Raw genomic sequence first — 27926 nt, 5'->3', positions numbered from 1 at the left:
ACATCTAAAAATATTCTCCCGTTGAATACTGGTTCGTAAATAAAACGTAGACCAAAAGTGGGTGAAAAATCTAATTGTTCACCAAAAAATAGGTGCAAAACCCTTAAAAATGTCCCCTATAACCCACAATCTACACTGATCACCTATTTTCAGATCACTAGCGATCACCATTTTGCATACTGTGTTAACCCCTTCACAACCAATGGACATTGGTGCCTCAATGCCCTGGTCGTTTTAGGACTTCAGCTTATAGGCTAATGATCCCATAAGCTCAAGTCCGTTGCCCTGCCCCCTCTTCTCTGTCCCCTGCTGCTATTAGAAGCCTGTAACAGCGGCAGGGGAAAGAAGAGGCACAGCTCTCAGCTGGGTGCCGCGAGGGGCCTTGCGCCGGCCTCCCCTCCCTTCCCTTCCCTCCCCACTGCGATTCGTAGCCAGGAAACCAGAACAAAATTTTGAACACCAAAAATGTGATCCAGTCTAAGGCTATGTTCTTACTCAATATTTTAGTCTGCTTTTTAAGCTTTTTAAACAGACCAAATATGGACAAGGTGTTTTATGGCTCTAAAATAAATTCTAAAAAGCTATTTTTTTATGGGAAACAATTGAACTCAATAGGAAAATAACCAGTGAAATTATGTGCAAGGTCCTGTTTTATCTGTGCCCTTGTCTAATCTATGGAGAGGGGAGGGGGGAGATTAGTTTCCAGCAGAGAACAAAGGATTACACAGCGGAAGCTGTGTGAAAGCCAGTATTCAGAGGTCAGAGATGTGAGTGCTGACTTCAGAGGAGATAGCCAGTGATGTAGCTGTAAATTAACTTTTTGTTGTCCTGTTTTGGTGCCTCATCTCCCCTCTCCATAGAAAACTATGAAGACAGGGGGGAGAGCTTCAAACTGCTTTTTCATGATAAAAATGCATTTTTCAGCTAATAAACTCAAGTTTCTTAAAATCTGTACTTTTGATTTTTTTTTTTTTAAATTAACCGACAGTGACACTTTAAAAAATTAAATATCGTAAATATTTGTAGGGAAATAAAAAACTAACAAAACAGTTGAAAAATACCTAAAATTAAAATCTTCTAAAAAAAAAACCCAAAACCTAAAAAGTGTTTACAACCCTCTACAAAAAAAACCTAAATAAATTAAAAAAATTTATAGAATTAATTCAAAGATAGCCAGGTCTCTGAAATGATACTTGTACTGTAGAGAACCAGCAGCTTACCAGCTGTTGCTGCATACTTTCATGGCGCTGCTTTAGGATCTGCTCTGTTCTTTGGAGAACCCCATATTCTGCAGTCAGCTCTGCTATTTCTTGCCTTTTTTTCTTGAAAACCAAGCTTTTCCCTCGAAGTTTGCCAACATATCGTTTAAACTATAAAAGGAGAGAACGTCCAAAGTTAGAAAGAATCACCTTCCTGGAGTTTTTTTGCATATTACTTTTGTAAAACAAGAAATCATGTCATTTAAATTACAAATATACCGCTGCAGGCTATATTCATGCAACATACTTTTTATGAAAACAACGGCCGTGGAAATGATCATGTCAATTGTTCCCGGCCATTGACCATAGACTTCAAAGCAATTCTCATTTTCAATTTTCAATTAAAACAACAACCGTTTTTTGATACTTAAAACAATGGCCGTTGTTTGAGTGATAAATAGCGGCCGTTGTTTACACATTGTTTGTTTAGTGAACGACAAGCAATAATTTTTTCTTTAACACGATAGTTTTTCAAATGAGAAGATAAATCGATACGAAAAGGCGTTAGTAAGATTGTAACTGTATATACCGTAAATGATGGTAATTGCGATCGTATACTGTATATACCATAAATGATAGTAATTGCGATCGTATACTGCATATACCATAAATGATGGTAATTGCGATCGTATACTGTATATACCATAAATTATGGTAATTGCGATCGTATACTGTATATACCATAAATTATGGTAACTGCAATCGTATACTGCATATACCATAAATGATGGTAATTACGGTCGTATACTGTATATACCGTAAATGATGGTAATTGTGGTCGTATACTGTATATACCGTAAATGATGGTAATTGCGATCGTATACTGCATATACCATAAATTATGGAAATTGCAATCGTATACTGCATATACCATAAATGATGGTAATTGTGGTCGTATACTGTATATACCGTAAATGATGGTAATTGCGATCGTATACTGTATATACCATAAATGATGGTAATTGAAATCGTATACTGCATATACCATAAATGATGGTAATTGCAATCGTATACTGCATATACCATAAATGATGGTAATTGCGGTTGTATACTGTATATACCGTAAATGATGGTAATTGTGGTCGTATACTGTATAAATGATGGTAATTGCGTTCTTATCTATATACTGTGAGTGATGAGTGTTTATACTGAAAGACTTGGGAACGATTAACAAAGATTTTGAGGTCGGCTCAAAAGATGTGATCAATGACATCCGAGCAAATTTTCATTTATCATTTGATCGTTGTCGTGTTTACACCTAAAGATTATCGCTTAAATTCGGACAATTTAACAATTTTTTTGGCACAACAATCGTCCTGTGTAAAAGGCCCTTTAAAGGGAACCTGTCACCCCCCGTGCCGGGGTGACAGGCTCCCGACCCCCCGTTAGAGCCCCATATACTTACCTAATCCCGCCGGGTCCCGCTTCTGGAGGTGGTCGGGTGACGGAGATCTCAGCCGCTGCAGCCCGGCGCGCGCGCTGAGAGATGAGTCCAACACCCATAGAGAATGACAGGAGAGTCCAGCGCTCCGTCATTCTCTATGAGCGTTGGACTCATCTCTCAGCGCGCGCGCCGGGCTGCAGCGGCTGAGATCTTCATCACCCGACCGGATCCAGAAGCGGGACCCGGCGGGATTAGGTAAGTATATGGGGCTCTAACGGGGGTCGGGAGCCTGTCACCCTGGCACGGGGGGGTGACAGGTTCCCTTTAAAGGCTGACCAAGTATTAGTGTCCATAGTGGGCATATACACTATACTGAATGGACAAAAGACTGGGGCACCTACACCTATTAAGATATCCCATGCTAAATCCAGAGGCATGGATATGGAGGTGGACCAAAAAGTTGTAAGCATACAATGGCCACTTTCTTCCGGAGACGGTGCCGCTCTTGTCTCCACTTTGGGAGCAGGTTTGCAACTTAGTTCCATTGAAGTGAATGGAGCCTAATTGCAAACAACACTTGAACTGGAGACGAGAGCGATGCTGTCTCTGAAAGAAAGTGGCCATGATTTTGTAGCACTGAATAACCCCTTCCAGATTTCCCTTTACTTAAACTATGGCACCTGGGCCAACCCCTGAAGACAACCCCAAAGCATTATCCCTATATACCAGTGTATGTTGGCATCAATAAGCAATACATTTTAAAAATCAGGTTGAATAACAAAGAAAAAATGGAAAAAAAAAACCTCATTCTGCTCTTATCTCCAGATGATATTCGTTCCCACTTAAAGTGCTGGCATAATTATAATAATAGATCTTATTAACAGGAATCCTCTTCTCCTGCTGCTGAGTTGGAGCAGGACAGAATGTACATAGAGCTGTCGCTGCTTATTCACGGGTCTTTTTTATAAATGATATCAGGCAATATAAATAGACAGCAGGACGGCCCCTCTTATAAATAGTCATCTAGGGATAAAATAAATAAACACCATTCTGTATGAAGTAACTCTATGTTCTATTAATGTTCTATGAAAGAGGTTGGGCCGGTAGCCTAAAACACAATGTAACTTCTCCCGCCCCGTGCTGGGAAGAGTTCTGCTCTGAGGTCTTTGGGGTAAACATCACCGGAAAAAGAAACAAAATAACACAATTCTGACACTTGCAAACAAGTACCGTTTTCCCGAAAATAAGAATATTAATTTTTGTTCCCCGAGATGATCTAGGTCTTATTTTCAGGGGATGTCTTATTTTTCCGTAAAGAAGAATTCACATTTATTTTTGAACAAATAAAATAAACATTTATTATATACTGTACAGATTAAAAATCTGAGACCCAATACCTCAAGTACCCTGCGATACAATAAGCCAACACATCCCCATCCACCCTATTGTTGCAGAATCTACAAAACATTAGCTTTATTTAGCTTACGTTCAACCACTGTTAGGCTATGTTCCCACAGCATACTAAGGGCCAGTTCACACGGAGTAAAACTGGTGGAATTCCGCATGGGAAATCTCCGCCGCAGAATCCCGCCAAACTGAGTGTAATATAGGCTGTCTATGGGAGGGCTCGCACGCCTCCTCACTCTACTCGGAACGTGCCCTCTATGCGAGGGCACGTTCAGAGCAAAGTGAGGCTATATTACAATGGGTTTGGCGGGATTCCGCACCGGAGAGTTACGTTGCGGAATTCCACCGGTTTTACTCCGTGTGAACTGTCCCCAAAGATTGCAAAGAATGGCTGTTGTTGTTAAAGGGGTACTCTGGCAAAAATCTTTTTCTTTCAAATCAACTGGTTTCCAAAAGTTCTACAGATTTGTAATTTATTTCTATTTAAAAATCTCCAGTCCTCCAGTACTTATCAACTGCTGTATGTCCCACAGGAAGTGGTGTATTATATTCAGTCTGACACAGTGCTCTCTGCTGCCACCTCTGTCCATGTCAGGAACTGTCCAGAGCAGGAGAGGAGACATGGACAGAGGTGGCAGCAGAGAGCACCGTGTCAGACTGGAAAGAATACCCCACTTCCCACAGGACATACAGCAGCTGATAAGTACTGGGAGAGTGGAGATTTTTAAATAGAAGTAAATAACAAATAGATAAAACTTTCTGAAACCAGTTTATTTGAAAGAAAAAATAATTCGCTGGATAACCCCTTTAAAAAACAACCAGAAATAATGTTAAAGGGGTACTCTAGCGTGGGGGCACTTTTTTGCTGGGACCGGGGAGGAGGTGGCCGAGGGAAAAGACGTCCACTCACCTCCCCGGGTCCAGTGGCGGGTCCCGCATCGCGGCGCTTTGGTGCCTGGCTCCTGGCCACTTCCGGGTGTCTGACGCAGGCCCGAGATGTGACGTCTCAGGTCCGCTCAGCCACTCAGTGAAGGAGGCGAGATCTGTTTCAAGTCCGTTCAGGTCCCGCCTCCTTCACAGAGTGGCTGAGCGGACCTGTGACGTCACGTATCGGGCCCGCGTCAGACACCTGGAAGCGGCCGGAAACCGGGCACCGAAGCGCAGCGATGCGGGACCCGCTGCTGGAACCGGGGAGGTGAGAGGACGTCTTTTCCCTCGGCCACCAAGCAAAAAAGTGCCCCGCCCCTGGAGTACCCCTTTAATGAAAAATGTTCTTTTTAATCTTTAGTATATCGTGGGAACATAGCCTCATATTTCTTCTAAACAGTTACAGAAGCTACAGAAGTATGAACTCAGTCTTTTAGTGTTTCATCAGCATGCATCACCATCACCCATGTTAGCGTTATTCCTAGTCTGCTTATATAGTTATCACATTCCAGGTTCATCATCATAAATCATAAGAAGAAATGGAATATTCTCCTCTGGATTGTTTTACCTGCAATTAGATGATGTTTAGGAACCTAAAGGGAGATGTAACCTTTTTCCTCCTGACGTCGTCTCCATTTACCAGGAGACAAAGCCTTTATTCTAGGAGCTTTGTTTCAACTGACCAGGGTGGATAATTTATTCCTGGAAACAATTTAAACTATCTGCAGTCTACTAATAGCCGCATGATGGAATGAGAGTCACAACGGACAGAATGCGACTCTTAGCTAGTGCTCTGGGTCACATCTGCCCCTTTCCTTCTCTTCCTGTCATCAACCAATATATATTCACAATATGAGGATGCGTATGCTGATGGAGAATGTGGATGAACAATGATGGAGAATGTGGACCCACAATCTGACCCCCCACCAAACCTTTTGTACCATCAGATAGCTGCTTTTAATCCAAGATCTGTCCTGGGGTCTGTTCAGCAGGTGATGCAGTTATTGTCCTAAAAGACAACTTTTAAACTTGCAGCCCTGTGCCCAATGGCCGGGGCTTTGATTGTGTATGCATTAGGCTAGTACACCCTCTGTGTCCCTGCTCCCCACCCTCCTTATCATTAGGAATGCTCCAGGCAGATTGCTTCCTATTCATCACCTGTTCCAGTGGCATTCCTAATGATGAAGAGGGTAGGGAGGAGGGATGGAGGGGTGGTGCAAAGTTAGGGGGCAGATATTTTAAGCCCCGCCCATTGGACACAGGGCTGCAAGTTTAAAAGCTGTTTTTTTAGGACAATAACTGCATCACCTGCCGAACGGACCCCAGGATAGATCTTGGATTAAAATCAGCTATCTGAAGGTACAAGTGGTTTGGGGGGTCAGACGTTACGTAACGTTTTCAGACCCTTGCACTCAACGGCCCATAATGAGAAAGTGTAAAATTTAGAATTTTTAGACTTTTTTTTTTTTTTGCTATTTTATTTGCTATGAAACTTGAAATGTAGCTTTTGAGGCCCCTCATTTCTCTTGATCATCTTTGAAATGTTTCTGCAGCTTGAGAAGGAGTCCATCTGCAGTAAATCAAGTTTATTGACATGATTTGGAAAGACACCCAGACACACAGGAGTGGCTACGAGAGAACTATCCTTGAGTGGCCCGGCCAAAGCCCTGACTCTAACCTAATTGAAAATCTCTGGAGAGACAGAATGGCTGCACTGACCGTCCCCATCCAACCTGGCAGAGTGTGAGAGGATCTGCATAGAAGAGCACCAGAAAATGCCCAAATCCACTTGTGCAAAGTTTGTGGCCTTAAACCCAAGAAGACAGACGGCTGGAATCACTGCCAAGTGTGCTTCAACTAAGCATTGGGTAAAGGGTCTGAAGACTTCCATCAAGATTTTAGTTTTTTCTTTTCAATGCACAGGTCCCAGTTAGTTAAGCACAGGTACAACCAGCTTAACTAAAAAGTGTGCGCCTCTCAGTAAATTGGACTGGGAAATTAGGGGGCAGGGTTTTAAGACTGGCGTACCACACTTTGCTTCTTTTTTTATATTTAAAGGGGTAGTACACCCGAAAACATTTCTTTCAAATCAACTGGTGCCAGAAAGGTATACAGATGTGTAAATTACCTCTAATAAAAATATCCACTACTTGTCAGCTGCTGTATGTCCTGGAAAAAGTGGTGTATTATTTCCAGTCTGACAAGGTGCTCTCTGCTGCCACCTCTGTCTATATCAGGATGCAAATCCCAATGAAAAGTAAATTACAAATATCTGGCACTTTCTGGCAACAGTTGATTTGAAAGAAAACATCTTTTGGGGAAAAACCCCTTTAAAACGAATGTACTATCACTTTAAGTTTTATACATAAATAGACTGGCACCAGCTTGAAGCACCGGAGGTGGGCCCACTGGCCCCCAGTGTGACGAAACCCCTTTCCTCTGTGACGCGACTCCATTGATTCTAAAAGAGCCACTTCATAGAGGGGAGGAGACCCACCTCCAGTGCTTCTGGTCAGGCTGGTGCCTGGGAATAGACCAGTGCCATGTGCAGGAACAAGGCGGCAGTTCAAAAAAAGGACTGGGCCACTGACATCCCTGTGCCTGTGCTGTTCTGATCATGTAAAAAACGATGTACCTAATGGTACACTCACTTTAAAGGATAATTTTATTAAAGAAGTATATTGCCTCACAAAAGTTATACAAATCACCAATATACACTTATTACGGGAAATGCTTATAAAGTGCTTTTTTCCCTGCACTTACTTCTGCATCAAGGCTTCACTTCCTGGATAACATGGTGATGTCACTTCCTGGATAACATGGTGATGTCATGACCCGACTCCCAGAGCTGTGCGGGCTGTGGCTGCTGGAGAGGATGATGGCAGAGGGGTGGTCAGTGTCCCTCCAGTGCCCTGTGTCCCTCAGTGTCCCCCTGCCATCATCCTCTCCAGCAGCCACAGCCCGCACAGCTCTGGGAGTCGGGTCATGACATCACCATGTAAACCAGGAAATGACATCACCATGTTATCTAGGAAGTGACATCACCATGTTATCAAGGAAGTGACATCACCATGTTATCAAGGAAGTGACATCACCATGTTATCAAGGAAGTGACATCACCATGTTATCCAGGAAGTGACATCACCCTGTTATCAAGGAAGTGACATCACCATGTTATCCAGGAACTGACATCACCATGTTATCCAGGAAGTGAAGCCTTGATGCAGTAGTGAGTGCAGGGAAAAAAGCACTTTATAACCATTTCCCATAATAAGTGTATATTGGGGATTTGTATAACTTTTGGGAGACAATACAATAGTTTAAAAATTTTCGCTTGACTTCTCCTTTAATTAAAAGTCAAGTTAAGATTCCCTTGCAGGGTGGCAAGGAAATGGACAGACGAAGAAACCAACTTACCACAGACATAGAGGAGCTAAAGGGAATCAATATTATAACCTGTATACCTCACTCTATAATATTAGACATTTGCTAACTCTCATGCTAAAGTCTGACATCTTTCCTCAGGTACCTTGTACAGTCAGTTTCTCACCTCATCGCCTCTTAACATTTCAGAACCATCGCTGTCTCTGGCCTGGTTAGATTTTTGTGCTATTTCTCGCTCCAAATTGGCAATTTCTTCTTTGGCTTCCTGTAACTCTTCAGCTTTTGTTTCTTTCTTCCGTGAGATGATAGCAGCCTGAGTGAACAGTCAAAAATGAGTATACTCAATACTAAATAAGTTGTGTCTTCGATATACATCCCATAATCAGCGCACAGAAGGATACAACCTTATTCTACCAGAATGGCCATAAAAGCTGAACACGATCACAGAACTAATATAAAGTGGCACAAGAAGCAGGCTGGTAAGGTCTATAGTATGTATAGTAAGTAAGATACACACCTGCTGCCTAAAAAGAGTCAACTTGTCATCCACCGGATCACTTCTCATCCTCTTTTCAATCAAATGATTGATCTCCGCATTCACTTCCTGAATCTAGAACAAGAGTATTAAGTAATTTTTATCTTGTATCAAAAGCAAATAAAAAGTAAAAATGTTTGACCCTTTGAATTAATTGGAGACCTGTTATAAAAGATTATACTTATATGGACACTATCATCAGGTTGGAAGTATCTCCCTATAGTGCAGGGAGCACTGAGGATGGATCTAAGTTACTTACTTTCATCCTTGGCAATGTTTTTGTGCTGTTAGCAGATTAATGCTTATTCTAACTGGGCGTTTTGGTGCATTTAGGGTGTAACTACCTCCCCTAGTGCACGGATCCGCCCCCAGCCAGCCCCTTGTAAGGAATATCAGTATCCAGGGGGTGGGGCGTAGCAGTGTACTGGAAGAATCAGTCCCACCCCCAGTGCACCAAAGTTGATTAGCAAGTTGATTAAACTGCTAATAACAAGAAAACGGCACAGAGGATGAAGAAAAGCCACTTACCTTCATTCTCAGCGCCCCATGCACTATAGGGACATATCAGCAGGTTACATTCTTCTAGCCTGCTGATAGTTTTACTTTAAAAGTAGAAGTAGATTAAAAAACATTAAAGGGGTAGTTCACAAAAAAAAATCTTTCAAATCAACTGGACCCAGAAAGTGCCAGAGATTTGTCATGTACTTCTATTAAAAAATCTCAAGTCTTTCAGTACTTATCAGTTGCTTTATGTCCTGCAGGAAGTGGTGAATTCTCTCCAGTCTGACACAGTGCTCTTTGCTGCCACCTCTGTCCATGTCAGGAACTTTCCAGAGCAGTAGCAAATCCCCATAGAAAACCTCTCCTTCTCTCCAGACTGGAAAGAATACACCACTTCCTGTAGGACATACAGCAGCTGATAAGTACGGGAAGACTTGATATTTTTTATTAGAAGTAAATTACAAATCTGACACTTTCTTGCACCAGTTAAAAGATTTTTTTTGTGCAGTACCCCTTTATTAAAGATAATGTAACAAATATTTTCATTTTACAGTCTCATCACTATGTACTCAGTGTATTGCAAATTCTGCATCCTCAGTACTGAGCACAGAAACTTTTTACTGCTGCCACACAACATGTAAAAATAAATAGAAAAAAAATTTACTTATTAAATAAAGTTAGATTATAAAGTAATAACAAATAATAATAAATAAATAAATAAATAAAGTAATTTACTATTTTTTTCCCTTCGGTTAGAACATAACCCCCGTGGGATATAGGGGGCAGCGTTTAGATACTCGCATGGGAATGAAAATTCTGCTGCGAGTATGCAACCCTATTCAAAATGTTAGTGCCTGGTGCCTGGAATCTCAGCAGATCTTGCTGCAAACTTGCTGAGTGAAAACCTTACATTAATACTTCCATATGACACAGTGAACACTTGTACAGTCAAACAGTAATGGCCGCAAATAACCAGGAGTCGGCAAAAGAAAACATGTTGCATCATTGTCTCCAGTCAAACTATAAAGGAATTGCTCAGATCCTACAGAGAAAAAATCTATACCTAAACACTGTACAATTCCCATAATGATCACAGACTGAATAAGATAGAGATATCACTAAATTTAGTGGAAAAAAAAATTCCAATGAAGTACTCAATCAAGAGTCTCTACTGCTGCCTCAAAAAATTTAAATATGCAAAACAAGTAGCCTCTTAAGTCTCACTCGGTTGCAAGGGAAACAACAGGGTGGCCTCAATTAGCCAGAATACTGCTGCACACTGACGAGGGGCAAATACCCAGAAACAGCTGTCTGTGGATGGATGCCTGCCATGGCAAGCCTTGTCATGTCACAATACTCGCACCTTGAGTTAGACTTTGACCAAAAGGGGCCACCTTGTTGTTTCCCTATTTATGTTCCAATACTCACAACAGAGTGGGACTTAAGGGGTTACCTATCACGGTGGTGTGGTGCTCTTCCCATCATGGAGGCACCCCGTGGCAACAGGCTAGAGATATCTGGCTATTCCCGTGTTTTGAGACTCGCAACCGAGGCTCCATGGACTCTTGTTTTGTATATATATATATGTTCACACAATGTACTATTTTTGAAAAAAACAGCTATTGTTTTCCGTTCTTTTCATACTGTATTGAAATCAATGGAACAACGGCCGTTGTTTTCACACAATGCACTGAACAACTGCCATTGTTTGGCACTCAAAACAGCGGCTGTTGTTCAATGCATTGTGTGAAACCAACAGCTGTTGTCTCATTGACTTCAATGCAGTATGAAAAGAACTGCCATTGTTTTAATAGAAAACAATGAACGTTCTTATAAAGAATAGTACGTTGTGTGAACATAGCCTTATGATGCAAGAAAGTTCTATTTTGCTTAAAAAAAAAGACATTCTGATATCATGTTTTTGAGTACAATGGTGAGAACCGTGTAGAAAGAGATTGAATGTCTACCTTGGCTTCCAGCTCGGAGAGATCAGACTGGTCAATGACTTGCTCATTCATGACTCTCTGCATGAAGCTCAGGGCCAGACGCTTGTTCTCCAGCTCTTTTGGAAGCTTTTCAGAAACCATATAGGAATTAAATTTTATTTCTTCTTCCATTCTTTTCATAAGTCCTAAAAAATATATATATATATATTAAAAATATACGTCTAAAATAAAGATGTTATATGAAACCTTTCTGCAATTTAGTAGACAATGGCCATAGCTGCTGGGACATAATGCAAAAAATCTGCAGTCATATAATAAACAGGTTGAAAAAATATATTTATTTACTTATGTAACTTGATGAGAATGATGGAGATCACAAAGGGGTACAACAGCAATTTTCTTTTTCTTTATTCAAATCAACTGGTGTCAGAAAGTTATATAGATTTGTAATTTACTTCTATTTAAAAAACTTGAGAACGCTATGGATCTTGCAATGTGGCGACAGTTTTTGTTAGGAAGATAGTTTCTATTGCGCCAAAGCGGTAATAGTTAAAAAAAAACTATACAAATGTGGTATCGCCGTAACCGTAGCGACCCAGAGAATACATGTATTATGTTATTAGTGACTGCCGATACGGATTTTTACGGCGATCACTAATGGGCTCTATTCTGCTGCCATCAGCTCTTTATGGCAATGGTGCAGAATAGTGCAGCCCCCTCCTCTCAGCTATCGGAGGTCGCTGAGGGGTTGCGGCAGAGTGTGGGGTCAGTCCCGGCAAGTCCCCTCACCGGCGATCGCCGTTATCAGTATAACGGCGGCCACCGGTAACAGACATTGCCAGTGCAGCTGAACGCTTTCATCTCTTCTTACCGTAAATCCACAGACTCCACAGACTCTGTTCACAGTGATGGATTCCTAAAAATGATCAAAGCTTCATTCTCTCCACCACCGGAGGTGGCGGAGAGCATGGGGCAATAATCGGTGACCACCCGGTGTGGTCCCAGTACAAGTGATCAGCGGTATATACTATATACCACTGATCGCTTGTTCCAAATGGTGCCGGCACTTTTTTACGCCTGTCACCAAAGTCAAGTGCCCTGGATTACCCGTAACCACCCTGGATTACCTGTAACCACCCCAGATTACCTGTAACCACCCCAGATTGCCCGTCACCACCCCAGATTGCCCGTCACCACCCCAGATTCCCCGTAATGACCCCAGATTGCCTGTAACCACCCCAGATTGCCTGTAATCTCCCCAGATTGTCCGTCACCACCCCAGATTGCCCGTATCCACCCAAGACAGCCCATAACCATCCCAGACAGCCCATAAGCACCCCAGATTGCCCGTCACTACCCCAGATTGCCTGTCACTACCCAAAATTGCCCGTAATCTCCCCAGATTGCCCGTAATCTGCCCAGATTGCCCGTAATCTCCCCAGATTGCCCGTAATCTCCCCAGATTGCCCGTAATCTCCCCAGATTGCCCGTATCCCCCCCTAATAGCCCATAACCATTCCAGATTACCACAGACTGCCTGTAACTACCCCAAATTGCCTGTAACCACCACAGATTGCCCGTTGCAAACCCCAGATAGTCAGTGAACACCACCAGATTGCCCATCACCACCCCAGATAGCCAGTAACCACCCCTAGATAGCCAGTAAACACCCAAAGATTGCCAATAACCACCCCATACAGCCAGTAAACACCCCAGATTGCCCGTAACCACCCCAGATTGCCTGTGACCACCCCAGATTGGCACAAACTGCTCGTAACCACCCCAGATTGCCCATAACCCCACCAGATTGCCTGTTGCCACCTCAGATAGCCAGTAAACACCCCGAGATTGTCTATTACCACCCCAGATAACCAGTAAACACCCACATATTGCCTGTAACTAAAATGACACTCCTTCTCTTCTGAGCCCTGCTGTGTGCCCATACAGTGGTTTATGCCCACATATGGGGTACCATTGTACTCAGGAGAACCTGCGTTATAAATTTTGGGGTGCTTTTTCTCCCCTGTTCCTAGTGAAATTGAGAAATTTCAAACTAAACAAACATGTTATTGGAAAAATTCAATTTTTTTTTCATTTTTACGGTCTAGTTTTGAATACTTTCCTCCAATACCTGTGGGGTCAAAATGCTCACCACACCCCAAGATGAATTCCTTGAGGGGTGTACTTTCCAAAATGTAGTGACTTTTTTTTGGGGGGGGGGGTTCTATTCTGTAGACATTACAGGGTCACTGCAAACGCACCTGGCACTCAGAAACTTCTTCAGAAAAATCATGCACTGAAAATGCTTGGCGCTCCCTTCCTTCTGAGGCCCGCTTTATGCCCACATATGGGGTATCGTTCTACTCAGGAGTACCTGCGTTACATATATTGGGGTGAGTTTTCTCCCCTGTTCCTCGTGAAATTGAGAAATTTCAAACTAAACAAACATATTATTGAAAAAATTCTATTTTTCCATTTTTACTGTCTTCTTTTGAATACTTTCCTCTAATACCTGTGGGGTCAAAATGGTCACCACACCCCAAGATGAATTCTTTTAAGGGGTGTACTTTCGAAAATGGGGTGACTTTGGGGGGGATTCTATTCTGCTGACACTACAGGGGCACTGCAAACGCACCTGGCGCTCAGAAACTTCAAAATCTGAACTGGAAATGCTAATAGGCGCTCCTTCCGCCCACATAAGGGGTACCATTGTACTCAGGAGAACCTGCGTTACAAAATTTGGGGTGCATTTTCTCTCATGTTTATTATGAAAATGAGATACTTTAATCTTAACAAATATATTATCGGAAAATGTCTATTTTCCATTTTTTTCCGGCCTAATTGTGAATACTTTCCTCCAGCCCCTGTAGGGTTAAAATGCTCATTATACCCCTAGATTAATTCTTTAAGGTGTCTAGTTTCCAAATTGGGGTCACTTATGGGGGTTTCCAGTATACAAGCCTCCTAAATCAACTTAAAAAAAGAACTGGTCCCTAAAAAAATCAGTTTTGGAAATTCATGAAAATTTGATAATTTGCTGATACATTTCTAAGCCCCGTAACACCCTAAAAAAGTGAAATATGTTTACGAAATGAAGCCAGAATAAAGAGGACATATTGATAATGTGACTTACTAACAAATTTTTGTCATGTGCCTATTTTTTTTTTTTAGAAGCAAAGAATTTCAAAGTTCGTAAAGTGCAAAATTTTCAAATTTTTCACTAAATTTTGATGTTTTTCACAAAAAACACACAAGACAGTGACCAAATTTTGCCACTAACATAAAGTACCATATGTTAAGAAAAAAACTATCTCAGAATCGCTACCATACGTTAAAGCATCACTGAGCTATAAGCGCATAAAGTGAGACAGGTCAGATTTTGAAAAATGAGCCTGGTCATTAAGGCCCAAACAGGCTTGGTCCCTAAGGGGTTAAAAAAAAATGGCAAAAGCCATGCGGAGTCTTATAGGCAATGCAATGATCCACTAGGAAAATCAAGCCTTTTGGAGGGAATTCTGACTTGGCAAAAATCCCCAGTTATGTTTGAAGGTTCTTCCAACAGGCTGAGTAGTGACGTTACCTCTATAGCAGGGGTACGGAACCTTCGGCCCTCCAGCTGCTGCAAAACCTACCCATCCTGCCTGGACAGCCTCTGAATACATATCCATATACATATTTAGTTTGGTATACGATCCCTTCAGTGTCAGCACCCCCAGTGCATCCATCACACTGGCTGCTATGGCTATATATATGGCCATGTTATGTGACTTCACAATAGTCATGTACAAAAACTGAAAATAGATGGGAGCTGCTATCTGCAAACACAGAACATATGCAAGTGACAAATCCCTCCCAAAAGTAACAATACATCAGAATGGTCTGCGAGTAAAGGATTCACTATTCCCAGACCTTTCTGTAACATTGCGTAGGCACTTGAAGTCTTTCCATGACATATAACCACTTTGTTTTCGGGGTGTACATAGCCACGGCTTGCAGAATGTGCAGACATACAGCGCACAGGAAGGATTTTGGCCGGATGCCCTGAGATTTTCTTCCAAGTAATAACTTCCCAACCAAGTGCTTCCATCTCCATGGGTAGAAAACAGATTACGCTGGAATGAAGGAACTAAGGCGGCTCAATATAGAAACCAGGATCCCAAAGAACATGGAAATGATGGGAAGTTACAGCACGGACGTTCTATCTTCAGAACTGGCGACAATCTGATTTAAGGCTCCCACACATAGAATCCCTAATCCCTAGATGAACTGTGACTCCTAGGTAAAAGGGCAGCACTGTGGTGGAAACACTTCCAGCAACTATAACACGCTGTTCTGTAGCTATTCTGGTTTCTTCTGGGCCTTGTAAAGTCTTTCTCCAGTATAAATTCTATAGCTCCCCCTCCGGGCCTTGTTATATACAGTATAGTAGCTATGGAAGGACCTGATAGGGCCTTTAACATCCCAACCTACAGCACATACAGACAGCAAAGGTGATCTGTGCATGAGGCCCATAGGCTGTGTATAAGGGAACTGCTGAAGCTGGTGTTTCCCATTCTGTGGCCCCTTCTGCATGGAGGAGATCCTGAAGACACTTCAGTAATAACTCGGTGTTCGAACACTTCTGAATTTGAACCATTCGTTGTTCGAACTAAAATTTACCTGGAAGTAACATTCAGAATTTGAACTTTGCTCGCCATCCAAACGTTTTTGCGAGCGTGGATTGTGGGCTATACATGGTGAGTTTAGCACTGGTGAGGCTTCACATACATTACAGCACTGTATTATACTGCTAGAGCACATATGCAGTACAGTAGTAGTACAGGCAGTGCACCACCATCTCCCATCCTGTACTGTACTGCATGAATTGCTGGAGTGCATATACAGTACAGTAGTAGTACAGTCAGCGCACCACCATCTCCCATCCTGTACTGTATAAGACTGCTGGAGTGCATATAGTATAGTAGTAGTACAGTCAGTGCACCACCATCTCCCATCCTGAACAGTACTATATAAGATTGCTGGAGTGCATATACAGTACAGTAGTAGTACAGTCAGTGCACCACCATCTCCCATCCTGTACAGTACTGTATGAATTTCTGGAGTGTATATATAGTACAGTAGTAGAACAGTTAGTGCACCACCATCTCCCATCTGTTACAGTGATGGGATGGGGGAGACTCTATACAGTAAAGGATGAGTCAGGAGTTGGTGACTACTGTACTATAATTGCTGGTTTTGCTGACTATTTCTTGTTTAAATGTACAGTAGAGTATTGTTCTGTTTAGTAGGATTTAAAGGGAACCAATCAGCCCAATTGGGCTGGTTTAGTTCCCTGGAACACTGTATAAAGCTCCTATGCAGCTCGCAGCATGTACCAGCCGCGGCTGCAGCAGCTTTATACCCCAGGAAATATTCTTTAATTCCCACCGTGCGCAGCAGGGAGCGATGCAGCAGGTAGTCATCTGGGCGGATCCCTGCCCGCAGCTAGTCACCACTCTTTCCTAGTCAGTGCACTTGGCGGGGATGATCGACAGGCAGAAAGGCCTGTTACTGGGGCCTCTCCCTGTCAATCATTAATAATAAGCTGATTAAAGGGGTTATCAAGCATTGATAAAACCCTGGCCCCTTTCTTTCAGAGACAGCACCGCTCATCTCCAGATCAGGTGCAGTTTGCAATTAAGCTCCATTCACTTCAAGGGAACGGAGTTGCAAAACCTGCACCCAAACTGGAGAAAAGAGAGGTGCTGTCTCTGGAAGAAAGTGGCCATGTTTTTCTAACGCTGGATACCTCTTTAGGCCGGGTTCACACGTACCGTATCCGCAGTGGATTTTGTGCTGCGAGTTTGCAGTGAAATCCACTGCGGATACTTTTCCATTAACTTCAATGGGATGACATACTCACGGCGAGATTTTCTTCCTGCTACAAGTAAGTCAAAGTAAGCTCCCTTAACCCCCGCAGCCCGGGCACATACTTTACCGGGTCCCTGCTCCGGCTTGCTTTGGGGGCTCCTGGCATCTCCCAGTGCTCAGCCAATCAGTGGGCTGCCCCGCTGTCATCCCGTTGAAGTGAATGGGAAGGTATCCGCAGCTGATTTCACAGTGAACTCCCAGTGTGAAATCTGCTGTGAATAGGGTTCCCTGTGATCATCTGCATTCGGTGGGGAGTCTGGCAGTGAGTCCGCTCCACTGCATGTACATGATTTTGAAGGGTTGATTGAATATAAAAAGCAGAAAAAGTTTTACCTTTAAGTAGGAAAAAACTACTGTACCCATATTGCCATCAACTGAAAAAAATACTACACCACATAAAACTCTCCAGCACTAAGACCTATGTTTATAGGCAAGGAGGATTATGAAAATAAATCATGATCATTTTCCTAGTAAAGTGCTGCACGAATATAATGGAAACAAGACGTCAAAACTGAGGAGAAACTCCAGGATAAGGTTCGCTGCTCATAATCTACTGGGGCGCTTACGGTAATAATACGGTTCATGTAAAGCTCATACAGGACACATGGTTCTACAATAGATTTCTCACAATGTAATCAACTATTTCTATAGACGAAACCTACACTGAACTCCCTTACACCACTGTATGGTATATGAAGAGGGATACGAATGTTTACTAAATTCTTAGTGACGTGCAGGGGCTCCACACATTTCTAAGGATACAGACGGGGGAATGTGTGTGGGCCTCAGGGTGGGACTGATACACTTACCATGCCCTATTTTCATGTCTCCTACATTGGTCTTCCATGACTACTTTATGGGTCCTGCCAGACTGAGGAAGGTATATTTCTCTGGTTTTAACTATATTTAAAATAAGCCTGTTTTAAACTCTATTCATTCTCTATGGAGCCGGCGGAAAGAGCCAAGTGTACTTGGCTTATTCCAGAGACTTCATAGACAATGAATAGAGCTACAGGTCATGTGCCGTACCCACAACTGTATTCATAACAAAGGAGCCCGGGGCTGATCTGGAAATCAATGGAGGGGACAGAGGTCAAACTCCCTGCAATCTCTTACTTATCCCCTATCCTAGCCAGTCAGGCTTTATCTTGTTTACATCAGCCGTCTCAGAATGGAGGGGGAGACAGAGGGGGGGGGGGGGGGGGAAATCGCACATAGATTTGTGCGTTTTCAATAGAAAGCAGCAGCTGAGAACTGGGGGAGGAAGACTGAATAGATAATAACAAGTATGGAAGGAATTGTTAGTCTCACCATGGGCAACAACATATCAAAAGTTTTATTTAGGTGGAAATAACTATAAAGACCGGGACCCCAGTGCTGCAAAGTAACAACGTTAACAATACTGTAAATGTGCTCAAACCTTAAAAAAAAAAAAATTAAAAACACAGCACAGAAGCTCTTTATTTATAATGGGGTTAGGTTTCCCGATGCAGTACGACACCACACATACATACATACATACATATATGTTTATCAGTTTCCTTTACCTTCTGGTTTGGCATCTGCTGCTGCATGTCGCATATTCTTCAGCTGTTGCTGGGCTCTTTGCAGCTTCTGCTCTGCACTAAAAAGCTGTTGAGATCAATGTAGTCAGCCTACTCACAATGATAAAACCTCTATTTACAGGTGTAATAAAATAAGGAGCAAAATACTAATACAAAGAATGTATGTGTGAACAGTGCAGCAAAATACAACTGGTTCTGTATTTGAGACCCCCAATATACACAGTGGCAACGTTTCCTCCCATTAGGCCTTTATCAAGACCGTCTGACGTGCGTCCCATTTCTTCTACAGTAAGAGGCATTCTCTTCACACTTCTTCTGTGACTGGTGCTGTTGGAGATTTCATTTTATAGTATGTCTCTCTGACAAGTCAAAAGCTTTTTTTACTAGCCCTTCTATAGCACAGTGTTTATAGTGATTAAAAGTGATACCCTCTCTATTACATGTACCACTGTGTAGCGGATGTATCTTTATTGTAAACCAAATGTACTCTATTAGAAGATGCAGTTAAATTACTGAATAATGTTTCTTTGAAAAAAAAAATGGATATATATATATATATAACAGCTATGATTTAAAGGGGTAGTTCCACAAAAAAAAAGGTGAGTAGCCAACAATATTGCTGGCATCTAAGTAATAAAGTGTTTTCTACTGAGGTCACTTCACAGATATGTTTCGAGAAATTAAAGGGTCAGCTCAGAAAAAATAAAAAATCTTTCAAATCAACTGGTGCCAGAGAATTGTAATTTACTTCTATTAAAAAAAATAGAATTCTTGCAGTGCTTATCAGCTGCTGTATGTCCTGCAGGAAGTGATGTATCCTATCCAGTCTGGAGAGCAGGAGAGATTTTCTACTGCTCTGGATGCACAGTTACTGACATGGACAGCAGAGAGCACTGTGCCAGACTAGAGCGAAAACATCACTTCCTGCAGGACATCCAGCAGCTGATAAGTATTGGAAGAATTCGGATTATTTTTTTTTTTTATAGAAGTAAATTACAAATTCCTGGAACTTTATGGCACCAATTGATTTGAAAGAAAATAATTATTGGTGAACAATATAGTAGTTGAGTAGTTGATAATGTAGTTGAGATGTATCTAAAGGTAATGGCTTGTATATAATGTAAGGTTACGGTTCTGCAGTGACATTATAATAACTTCATGTTACGTAATAACTTTGGAGACTTGTACCTGGTTTCTCTGCTCCTGCTTCTGCTGGGCCAGAGACTCTTCTCTCTCTTTCTCCACCCGCAGCTGACTTGCTATCTCAAGCATCCGCTGATGGTTCTGCACCGTCTCCACCTACAGTAAATAATGAAGTAGTGCAAATGGCTGTGAGTGTCTTAAGAAAATAAGTAGCCGGATCAAGTGTAACACACATGCCTCTTAGCGTTTCCTTTTCATGTCCATTACTCCGAGCAGCTGACAGAAAGCCATTGCCTTCGAGTTCCTTAAAAGCTCTGGCCCTCAGCCCAAGGAGATCCCCTTTCTGTCACTTGCATTTGTATCTTCATTACTAAAGCGGCAACATGCGGCTCCTAATCCCTGTTTGCATTCCCTCCGCCAACAGCTCTGACCCCGAGACGTTACAGTATCAGATGGATACTCACCCTTTTCCTGAGACGCTCGACTCTCTTCATCAGCTGGTCTTTCTCTTCTTCCATTGCACTGATGTCCTAAGGAAGGAGGCATAGTTTATAAGTTATACAGCTTGGTACTGCTAACAGGTCTGGCCTGTCGGAGCAGGGTGACAATGTTATACAGCAGCCTGTACTAAACATCAATGGTATCTTGGATTCCCCATCACACTATATCTTATATTCATAAGTCGGCTAAAAACGGTTTTCAAATCAACTGGTGCCAGAAAGTTATGTAGATTTGTAAATTACTTCGATTTAAAAATCTAAAGTCTTCTAGTACTTATCAGCTGCTGTATGTCCTGCAGGAAGTGGTGTATTCTCTCCAGCCTGGCAAAGTGCTCTCTGCTGCCACCTCTGTCCATGTCAGCAGGAGCAGGAGAACTGTCCAGAGCAGGAGAGGTTTTCTATGGGGATTTGCTACTACTCTGGACAGTTCCTGACATGGACAGGGGTGGCAGCAGAGAGCACTGTGTCAGACTGGAGAGAATACACCACTTCCTGCAGGACATACAGCAGCTGATAAGTACTGGAAAACTTGAGATTTTTAAATAGAACTTCCTGACATCTGTTCATCTGAAAACATTTTTTTCACCAGAGTAACCCCTTTAAGATTAATGGCTGTCTAAATAATAAAAGGATACACACACTGCTGTTGGCACTTTGGATTGTTCGGTGGTGCCCGTGGATACTTTTGCATATAAGAAGAAAAGTTCCTGGCACTCACCATTCCATCAACTGAGGTAGGCTATGTCGAAACGCGTCCTGTCTGTGGAGTGCGATGTTTGCCGACGTAAATAAATCCAATTGACTATAGAATGGTGAGTGGCAGGAACTTCTTTTTTTTCTTATAAATAATACAAGGATGGCTTAAGTGTAACAATAGGTAGTTGTACAGAGCAGCTCTCCCTTCTGGCTCATAGTGGCAGGGCCCAATATGTATAAATATGATGTACCATAAGCACAATCATATGTACCAATATCATGTTCATAAGCCCTGCCTTAAAGTGTCACTGTCGTGAATTTTTTTTTTGCAGAAATCAATAGTCCAGGCGATTTTAAGAAACTTTGTAATTGGGTTTATTATCCGAAAAATGCATTTTTATCATGAAAAAGCAGTTTGAAGCTCTCCCCCGTCTTCATTGTTCTCCTATGGAGAGAGCTAAAGAAAAGACCAAAACAGGACAACAAAGAGTTAATCTACAAATCCCTCACGGGATATCTCATGTGACCATCACCAGTGACCTGTCTGAGCTCGGATTACAGCTGTCACCCAGCTCCGTGCCTGTAATCCTCTGTTATCTGCTTTCTGCTGCCGGCTAACTCTCTCCTTCCTCCTCCCCCCTCCCCTCTCCCTAGAACAGACAGGGGACGTCTCCTGCAACAAGTCACAATTTTCAGATTTTTCAGAGTGGATGAAAAAGAGGAAGGAGGGGGGGACCTGGGAAAAGGCTTTTTACATGCAGATAATGGCAGATTTGGCTAATAAACCCAATTACAAAGTTTCTTAAAATCGCCTGGACTATTGATTTCTGCAAAAAAAAAAAAATACGACAGTGACTCTTTAAAGAAGAAGTCCGGCAGAAGTTTTTATTAAAGTATTGTATTGCTCCCCAAAAGTTATACAAATCCCCAATATACACTTATTACGGGAAATGCTTATAAAGTGCTTTTTTCCCCCCTGCACTTACTACTGCATCAAGGCTTCACTTCCTGGATAACATGGTGATGTCACTTCCTGGATAACATGGTGATGTCACTTCCTGGATAACATGGTGATGTCACTTCCTGGATAACATGGTGATGTCACTTCCTGGATAACATGGTGATGTCACTTCCTTGATAACATGGTGATGCCAATTCCTGGATAACATGTGATGTCAGGACTCCCAGAGCTGTGCGGGCTGTGGCTGCTGAAGAGGATGATGGCAGAGGGATGCTCAGTGTTCCTCCAGTGCCCTGTGTCCATCAGTGTCCCCCTGCCATCTTCCTTTTCCAGCAGCCACAGCCCGCACAGCTCTGGGAGTCGGGTCGTGACATCACCATGTTATCCAGGAAGTGAAGCCTTGATGCAGTAGTAAGTGCAGGGAAAAAAGCCCTTTATAAGCATTTCCAGCAATGAGTGTATATTGGTGATTTGTATAATTTTTGGGGGGGCAATACAATACTGTAACAAAAATTTTTGCTGGACTTCACCTTTAATGAGACAACCCTTTTAACATATGTGTGCCCGAGCATGTGTCATTTGGCTGGCTTAAGAAGTTGGATGGCTTAAGAAGTTAACAGTTACTGACTGTTCTGGGTGATAATCGTTTGGTGTAACAGCAGACCACGATCAGCTGACATATTATTGGCTAATAGTGGTCTTTCAACAGGTTAAAAAATCCCCCACTCTCTTCAATGGGCAGCCCAGACAATTTAAAGATCGTCTGGGCCACCCCCCACTGCGCCCCCCCCCCCCTCCCACACACACTCTTACTTTCTCCTCTACATCACTATGTGTAATACGGCCCTTAGAGCTGCATCCAACTTCTGCATCCGCCAGTTAGGCTGAGTTCACACTGCGTTTTTGCAGTCAGTTTAACATATGCGTTTTCAGAAAGAAAAAAAAAGGATAAAAAAAAAAAAAAAAAAGGAAAAAAACGGATTCAACTGTGCGATTCAATCCGTTTGGATCCAAGTTTTTCCATTGACTTCCATTATAAACGGATCAAAACTGATGCTTGGGTTCGGAAGTACATGAGCATGCTCAAGATTGTCTCATCTTTAATAGGCAACAGATACTATAATCTAGTCCATGACTTCTGTGTCTGATAAACAAAATGCTCCAAAACTAAATTTCAGGTACGAAAAAAAAATGTCCTGAAGTTTCGCACATTAAAGAACGTAAGATCTTCACCGCTAGAACGACTGAGACAGAAAGCAAAGAAAGCCGACATTACCCGTCTGATCTCGGCGGTAGAGAAGCCCGATGTCTTCAGCTGCTCACACTCCTTATGAAGTGTTTTGAAGTTCTCCATCAGATCTTCATACTGTCAGGACAAATATACAGTTTACAGCAGAAAAAACAACTTTGGAAGCAGAAAAAATAACAGAATTAACCTGATGACATTTATGACGGCACTAAATCTATGTGGATTATTTCCAACCAGACCAAATCTGATATGGGATATGCCTTGTAATGTGCGATCTACCAGGTACCACATCTGCATGCACAGGATCTATCAGGTACCACATCTGCATGCACAGGATCTATCAGGTACTACATCTGCATGCACGGGATCTATCAGGTACCACATCTGCATGCACGGGCTCTATCAGGTACCACATCTGCACGCACAGGATCAGGTACCACATCTGCATGCGCGGGATCTATCAGGTACCACATCTGCATGCACGGGATCTATCAGGTACCACATTTGCACGCACAGGATCTATCAGGTACCACATTTGCACGCACGGGATCTACCAGGTACTACATCTGCATGCACGGGATCTATCAGGTACCACAACTGCATGCACGGGATCTATCAGGTACCACAACTGCATGCACGGGATCTATCAGGTACCACAACTGCATGCACGGGATCTACCAGGTACTACATCGGCATGCACGGGATCTATCAGGTACCACAACTGCATGCACGGGATCTATCAGGTACCACAACTGCATGCACGGGATCTATCAGGTACCACAACTGCATGCATGGGATCTACCAGGTACTACATCGGCATGCACGGGATCTATCAGGTACTACATCGGCATGCACGGGATCTATCAGGTACTACATCTGCATGCACGGGATCTATCAGGTACTACATCTGCATGCACGGGATCTATCAGGTACTACATTGGCATGCACGGGATCTATCAGGTACTACATCGGCATGCACGGGATCTATCAGGTACTACATCGGCATGCACGGGATCTATCAGGTACTACATCTGCATGCACGGGCTCTATCAAGTACCACATCTGCATGCACGGGCTCTATCAGGTACCACATCTGCATGCACGGGCTCTATCAGGTACCACATCTGCACGCACAGGATCAGGTACCACATCTGCATGCACGGGATCTATCAGGTACCACATCTGCATGCACGGGATCTATCAGGTACCACATCTTCACGCACAGGATCTATCAGGTACCACATCTGCATGCACGGGATCTATCAGGTACCACATCGGCATGCACGGGATCTATCAGGTACCACATCTGCACGCACGGGATCTATCAGGTACCACAACTGCATGCACGGGATCTATGAGGTACTACATCTCTAAGTAAATGAAGCTGATAAGTGTCTCTCTCAGCAGATAGATTCACACCAATCACACATGGAGGTTGGTCATCAATGCCCATGTAACACCTTTAAATTTCATACCTGTTTGTTTCACATCAAAATTAAAGGGGAACTCAGATTTGTAATTTACTTCTATTTCAAAATCTCCAGTCTTCCAGTACTTATCAGCTGCTGTATGTCCTGCAGGAAGTAGTGTATTCTTTCCAGTCTGACACAGTGTTTTCTGCTGCCACCTCTGTCCATGTCAGGAACTGTCCAGAGCAGTAGCAAATCCCCATAGAAAACCTCTCCTACTCTGGACAGTTCCTGACATGGACAGAGGTGGCAGCAGAGAGCACTGTGTCAGACTGGAAAGAATACATCATATCCTGCAGGACATACAGCAGCTGATAAGTACTGGAAGACTGGAGATTATTAAATAGAAGTAAATTACAAAATCTGTATAACTTTCTGACACCAGTTGACCTGAAAGAGAAAAGAAAATCTCTGGAGTTCCCCTTTAAATGGGTTCTTCCATTACTGACACTTATACATTATCTATGGTATAGGGTATCAAGGGTTCTAACTAATGGGTTCTCCCCAATCTTGAGAACAAAGACCAAAGTCTCTTTCTGGACTGGAGCTATGGTCAAGAAAGTAATCCGTAATCCATCAGCGGCTCCCCTAGATGTGACCACCACTTTTATTTTTGAGAACCAATTTTGCCAGAGTTCGCATTTAAATCTGTATGCCACCCTGAATAATCACATTCCGCCATAGACTACCAATGTAAAGTGAATACTAGGAGTGAATATAATCCCAATTAGAATGGATATAGCTACTCATTCTTCCTCTAAATCTGGTAAATAACTGTGTCTCATATAAATATCATTGCTGAGGAGGTTTGTGGCATTTAGCTACATCTTGTACTAGGCATTCGTGCTGGAGACTGCCATGTAAACAGCATGCTGGGCAGTCTTCCAGGGATCTTGATAACATTCTGTAGATGATAAAACTGAGGAAAACACTCCAAATTTCATTTCCTGGTAAATGTAAGTCATCGGCAGAGAAGGCTGCTGAGCCGCTTACTAATGTGTGTAATTGCAGCAGCTCAGTACAGAAAAGCACACATTAAAGGGGTACCAGCCAAAATATTTCTTTCAAGTCAACTGGTTTCAGAAAGTGATAAAGGTTTGTTATTAACTTCTATTTAAAAATCTCCAGTCTTTCAGTACTTATCATCTGCTGTATGTGCTGCAGTATATGTTGTTTTGTTTTCAGTCTAACACAGCACTCTCTGCTGCCACCTCTGTCCATGGCAGGAACTGTCCAGAGCAGCAGCAAATCCCCATTAAAAAAAAAACTTTTCCTGCTCTGGACAGTTCCTGACATGGACAGAGGTGGCAGCAGAGAGCACTGTGTCAGACTGGAAAGAAGTCATTACATCCTGCAGGACATACAGCAGCTGATAAGTACTGAAAGACTGGAGTTTTTTAAATAGAAGTAAATTACAAATCTATATAACTTTCTGAAACCAGTTGATTTAAAAAGAAAAAGATTTCCGCTGGAGAACCCCTTACTCTGTACCCACAATCTGCCCCCTCCTGACCGCTTGTACCTTAGGATAGCTGCTTTCAATCCAAGATCTTTCCTGGGGTCCGTTCTGAAGGTGATGCAGTTATTGTCCTAAAAAAACTTGCAGCCCTGTGTCAAATTGGCGTGGCCTAAAGTGTCTGTGTCCTAGGCTTGCACCGCCTCTCTGTCCCTCCTCCCCGCCCTCTTCACCATTGTTAATGCCCCTGGGTAGGTTTTTTCTATACATCCCGTCTGAACATTGCACAGGTGCCTTAACAATCCAGCCCATGTGCCGTGTTCACACAGCTGATGAATAGGAGAACAAACTGCCTGGAGCATTCCTAATGATGAGGAGGGCAGGGAGGAGGGACGGAGGGGTGGTGCAAGTCTAATGCACAGACACTGTAGGCCACGTCCATTGGGCACAGGGCTGCATTAAACGTTTTTTAGTACAATAACTGCATCACCTGGCGAACGGACCACAGGACAGATCTTGGAATAAAAGCAGCTATCCGAAGGTACAAGTGGTTTGGGGGGGGGGGATCAGATTGTGGGTACAGAGTCACTTTAAGTCACTTGTGGAGTATCGAGCCAAATCTAATATAAATTATATAGGTATGATGTAATGACGTCGGCCAATAGCATATTTTCCCATATTGATCCGTCTAATTTTTCTGCACATATTTGGCAATAATCCTGCCGTTGAATTCCCATAATAAATGGACACAATAATGCTAATTATGGTAAGCGGCATATCTAAAGTCTGTTCTGTAACTCCGAAGTGAGCAGGAAAACATTCTGCTCGGCACAGCCTGTCACTTCAGAGCGCACGCCTGAATTGGCTGCAGCAGAAACAGATAGAGGACCCTTGTGGTGGCGTGTAGGCGGAGGGAGGTGGGGGAGTGATACAATGCCTCTCCATTGCAGCCTGTACTTTCTGTCCACTGTAGAACATTCTCCTGTTGTTCTTAAAGATCAGGTATATGAAAACCGTTCCTCTAAAATACCCCGGTTCCCTCCAGCTGTGTTTTCAGCGCTTTTATAGCCGTTCCAATTACGCTTTCCCATACAGATTAACCCTGTTCATATATCAGACGGCTAAACTGTTCCTGCAAAGTGAGAAGATAATGAAATGACGAACGATACAAAATAAATGTATCCAAAGGGGTGTATGCTAAAAGGAGAAAATGATAGCTCAAGAGAACACAGAACCGAGCAGATCGAGAACAGAGCTGTGTGTTCCCATAGGGAACAATGTAAATGTATTTTATTGTTTTTTACACTCCATGGTTTAGATACAGAGGGTCCGGCCCAAAGAACGTAAAGAGTTAAGTGGTGACGCACTAGCATCACCACTTACCTCCTCTGGACTATGAGTAATAAGCGGAGCATCGTGCACCACAACTTACTGCAATGGAGCGGGGATTGCCGTCGTAATTATGGAAATCCCCGCTCTAAACTGATGGGTGGCAGCCATCTCCTGCACAGTGCCAGTGTGCTCAGCCCCATAGGAGACATAGCGGCCGCTGGGGAGGGAGGACATAAGTGTGCACATAGTTTGGGTTACCCCTAATACACAAACAGCCTTCCCCTTCATACTACCGGCAGTAC

General features: G+C 42.8%; 1 protein-coding gene across 2 annotated transcripts in view; it reads right to left on the bottom strand.

The window, feature by feature from the left end:
• IFT81 (intraflagellar transport 81) overlaps positions 1-27926 on the bottom strand; it is a 92594-nt gene that overhangs the window by 45033 nt on the left and 19635 nt on the right. For both annotated transcript variants that reach the window (XM_069960910.1, XM_069960911.1), the window contains exons 5-12: positions 23395-23484; positions 20426-20491; positions 20007-20117; positions 18801-18885; positions 11365-11528; positions 8879-8971; positions 8528-8674; positions 1221-1370 (exon numbers count right to left, since the gene is read on the bottom strand). In XM_069960910.1, the coding sequence (XP_069817011.1) occupies positions 1221-1370; positions 8528-8674; positions 8879-8971; positions 11365-11528; positions 18801-18885; positions 20007-20117; positions 20426-20491; positions 23395-23484 (906 nt within the window). The remainder of the gene's footprint in view (positions 1-1220; positions 1371-8527; positions 8675-8878; positions 8972-11364; positions 11529-18800; positions 18886-20006; positions 20118-20425; positions 20492-23394; positions 23485-27926) is intronic.

This window comes from Dendropsophus ebraccatus, chromosome 3, assembly GCF_027789765.1.
Source record: "Dendropsophus ebraccatus isolate aDenEbr1 chromosome 3, aDenEbr1.pat, whole genome shotgun sequence".
NCBI classification, from domain to species: domain Eukaryota; kingdom Metazoa; phylum Chordata; class Amphibia; order Anura; family Hylidae; genus Dendropsophus; species Dendropsophus ebraccatus.
Note: the sequence above shows the minus strand (reverse complement) of the source record. Positions and strands in the feature narration are given on the sequence as shown.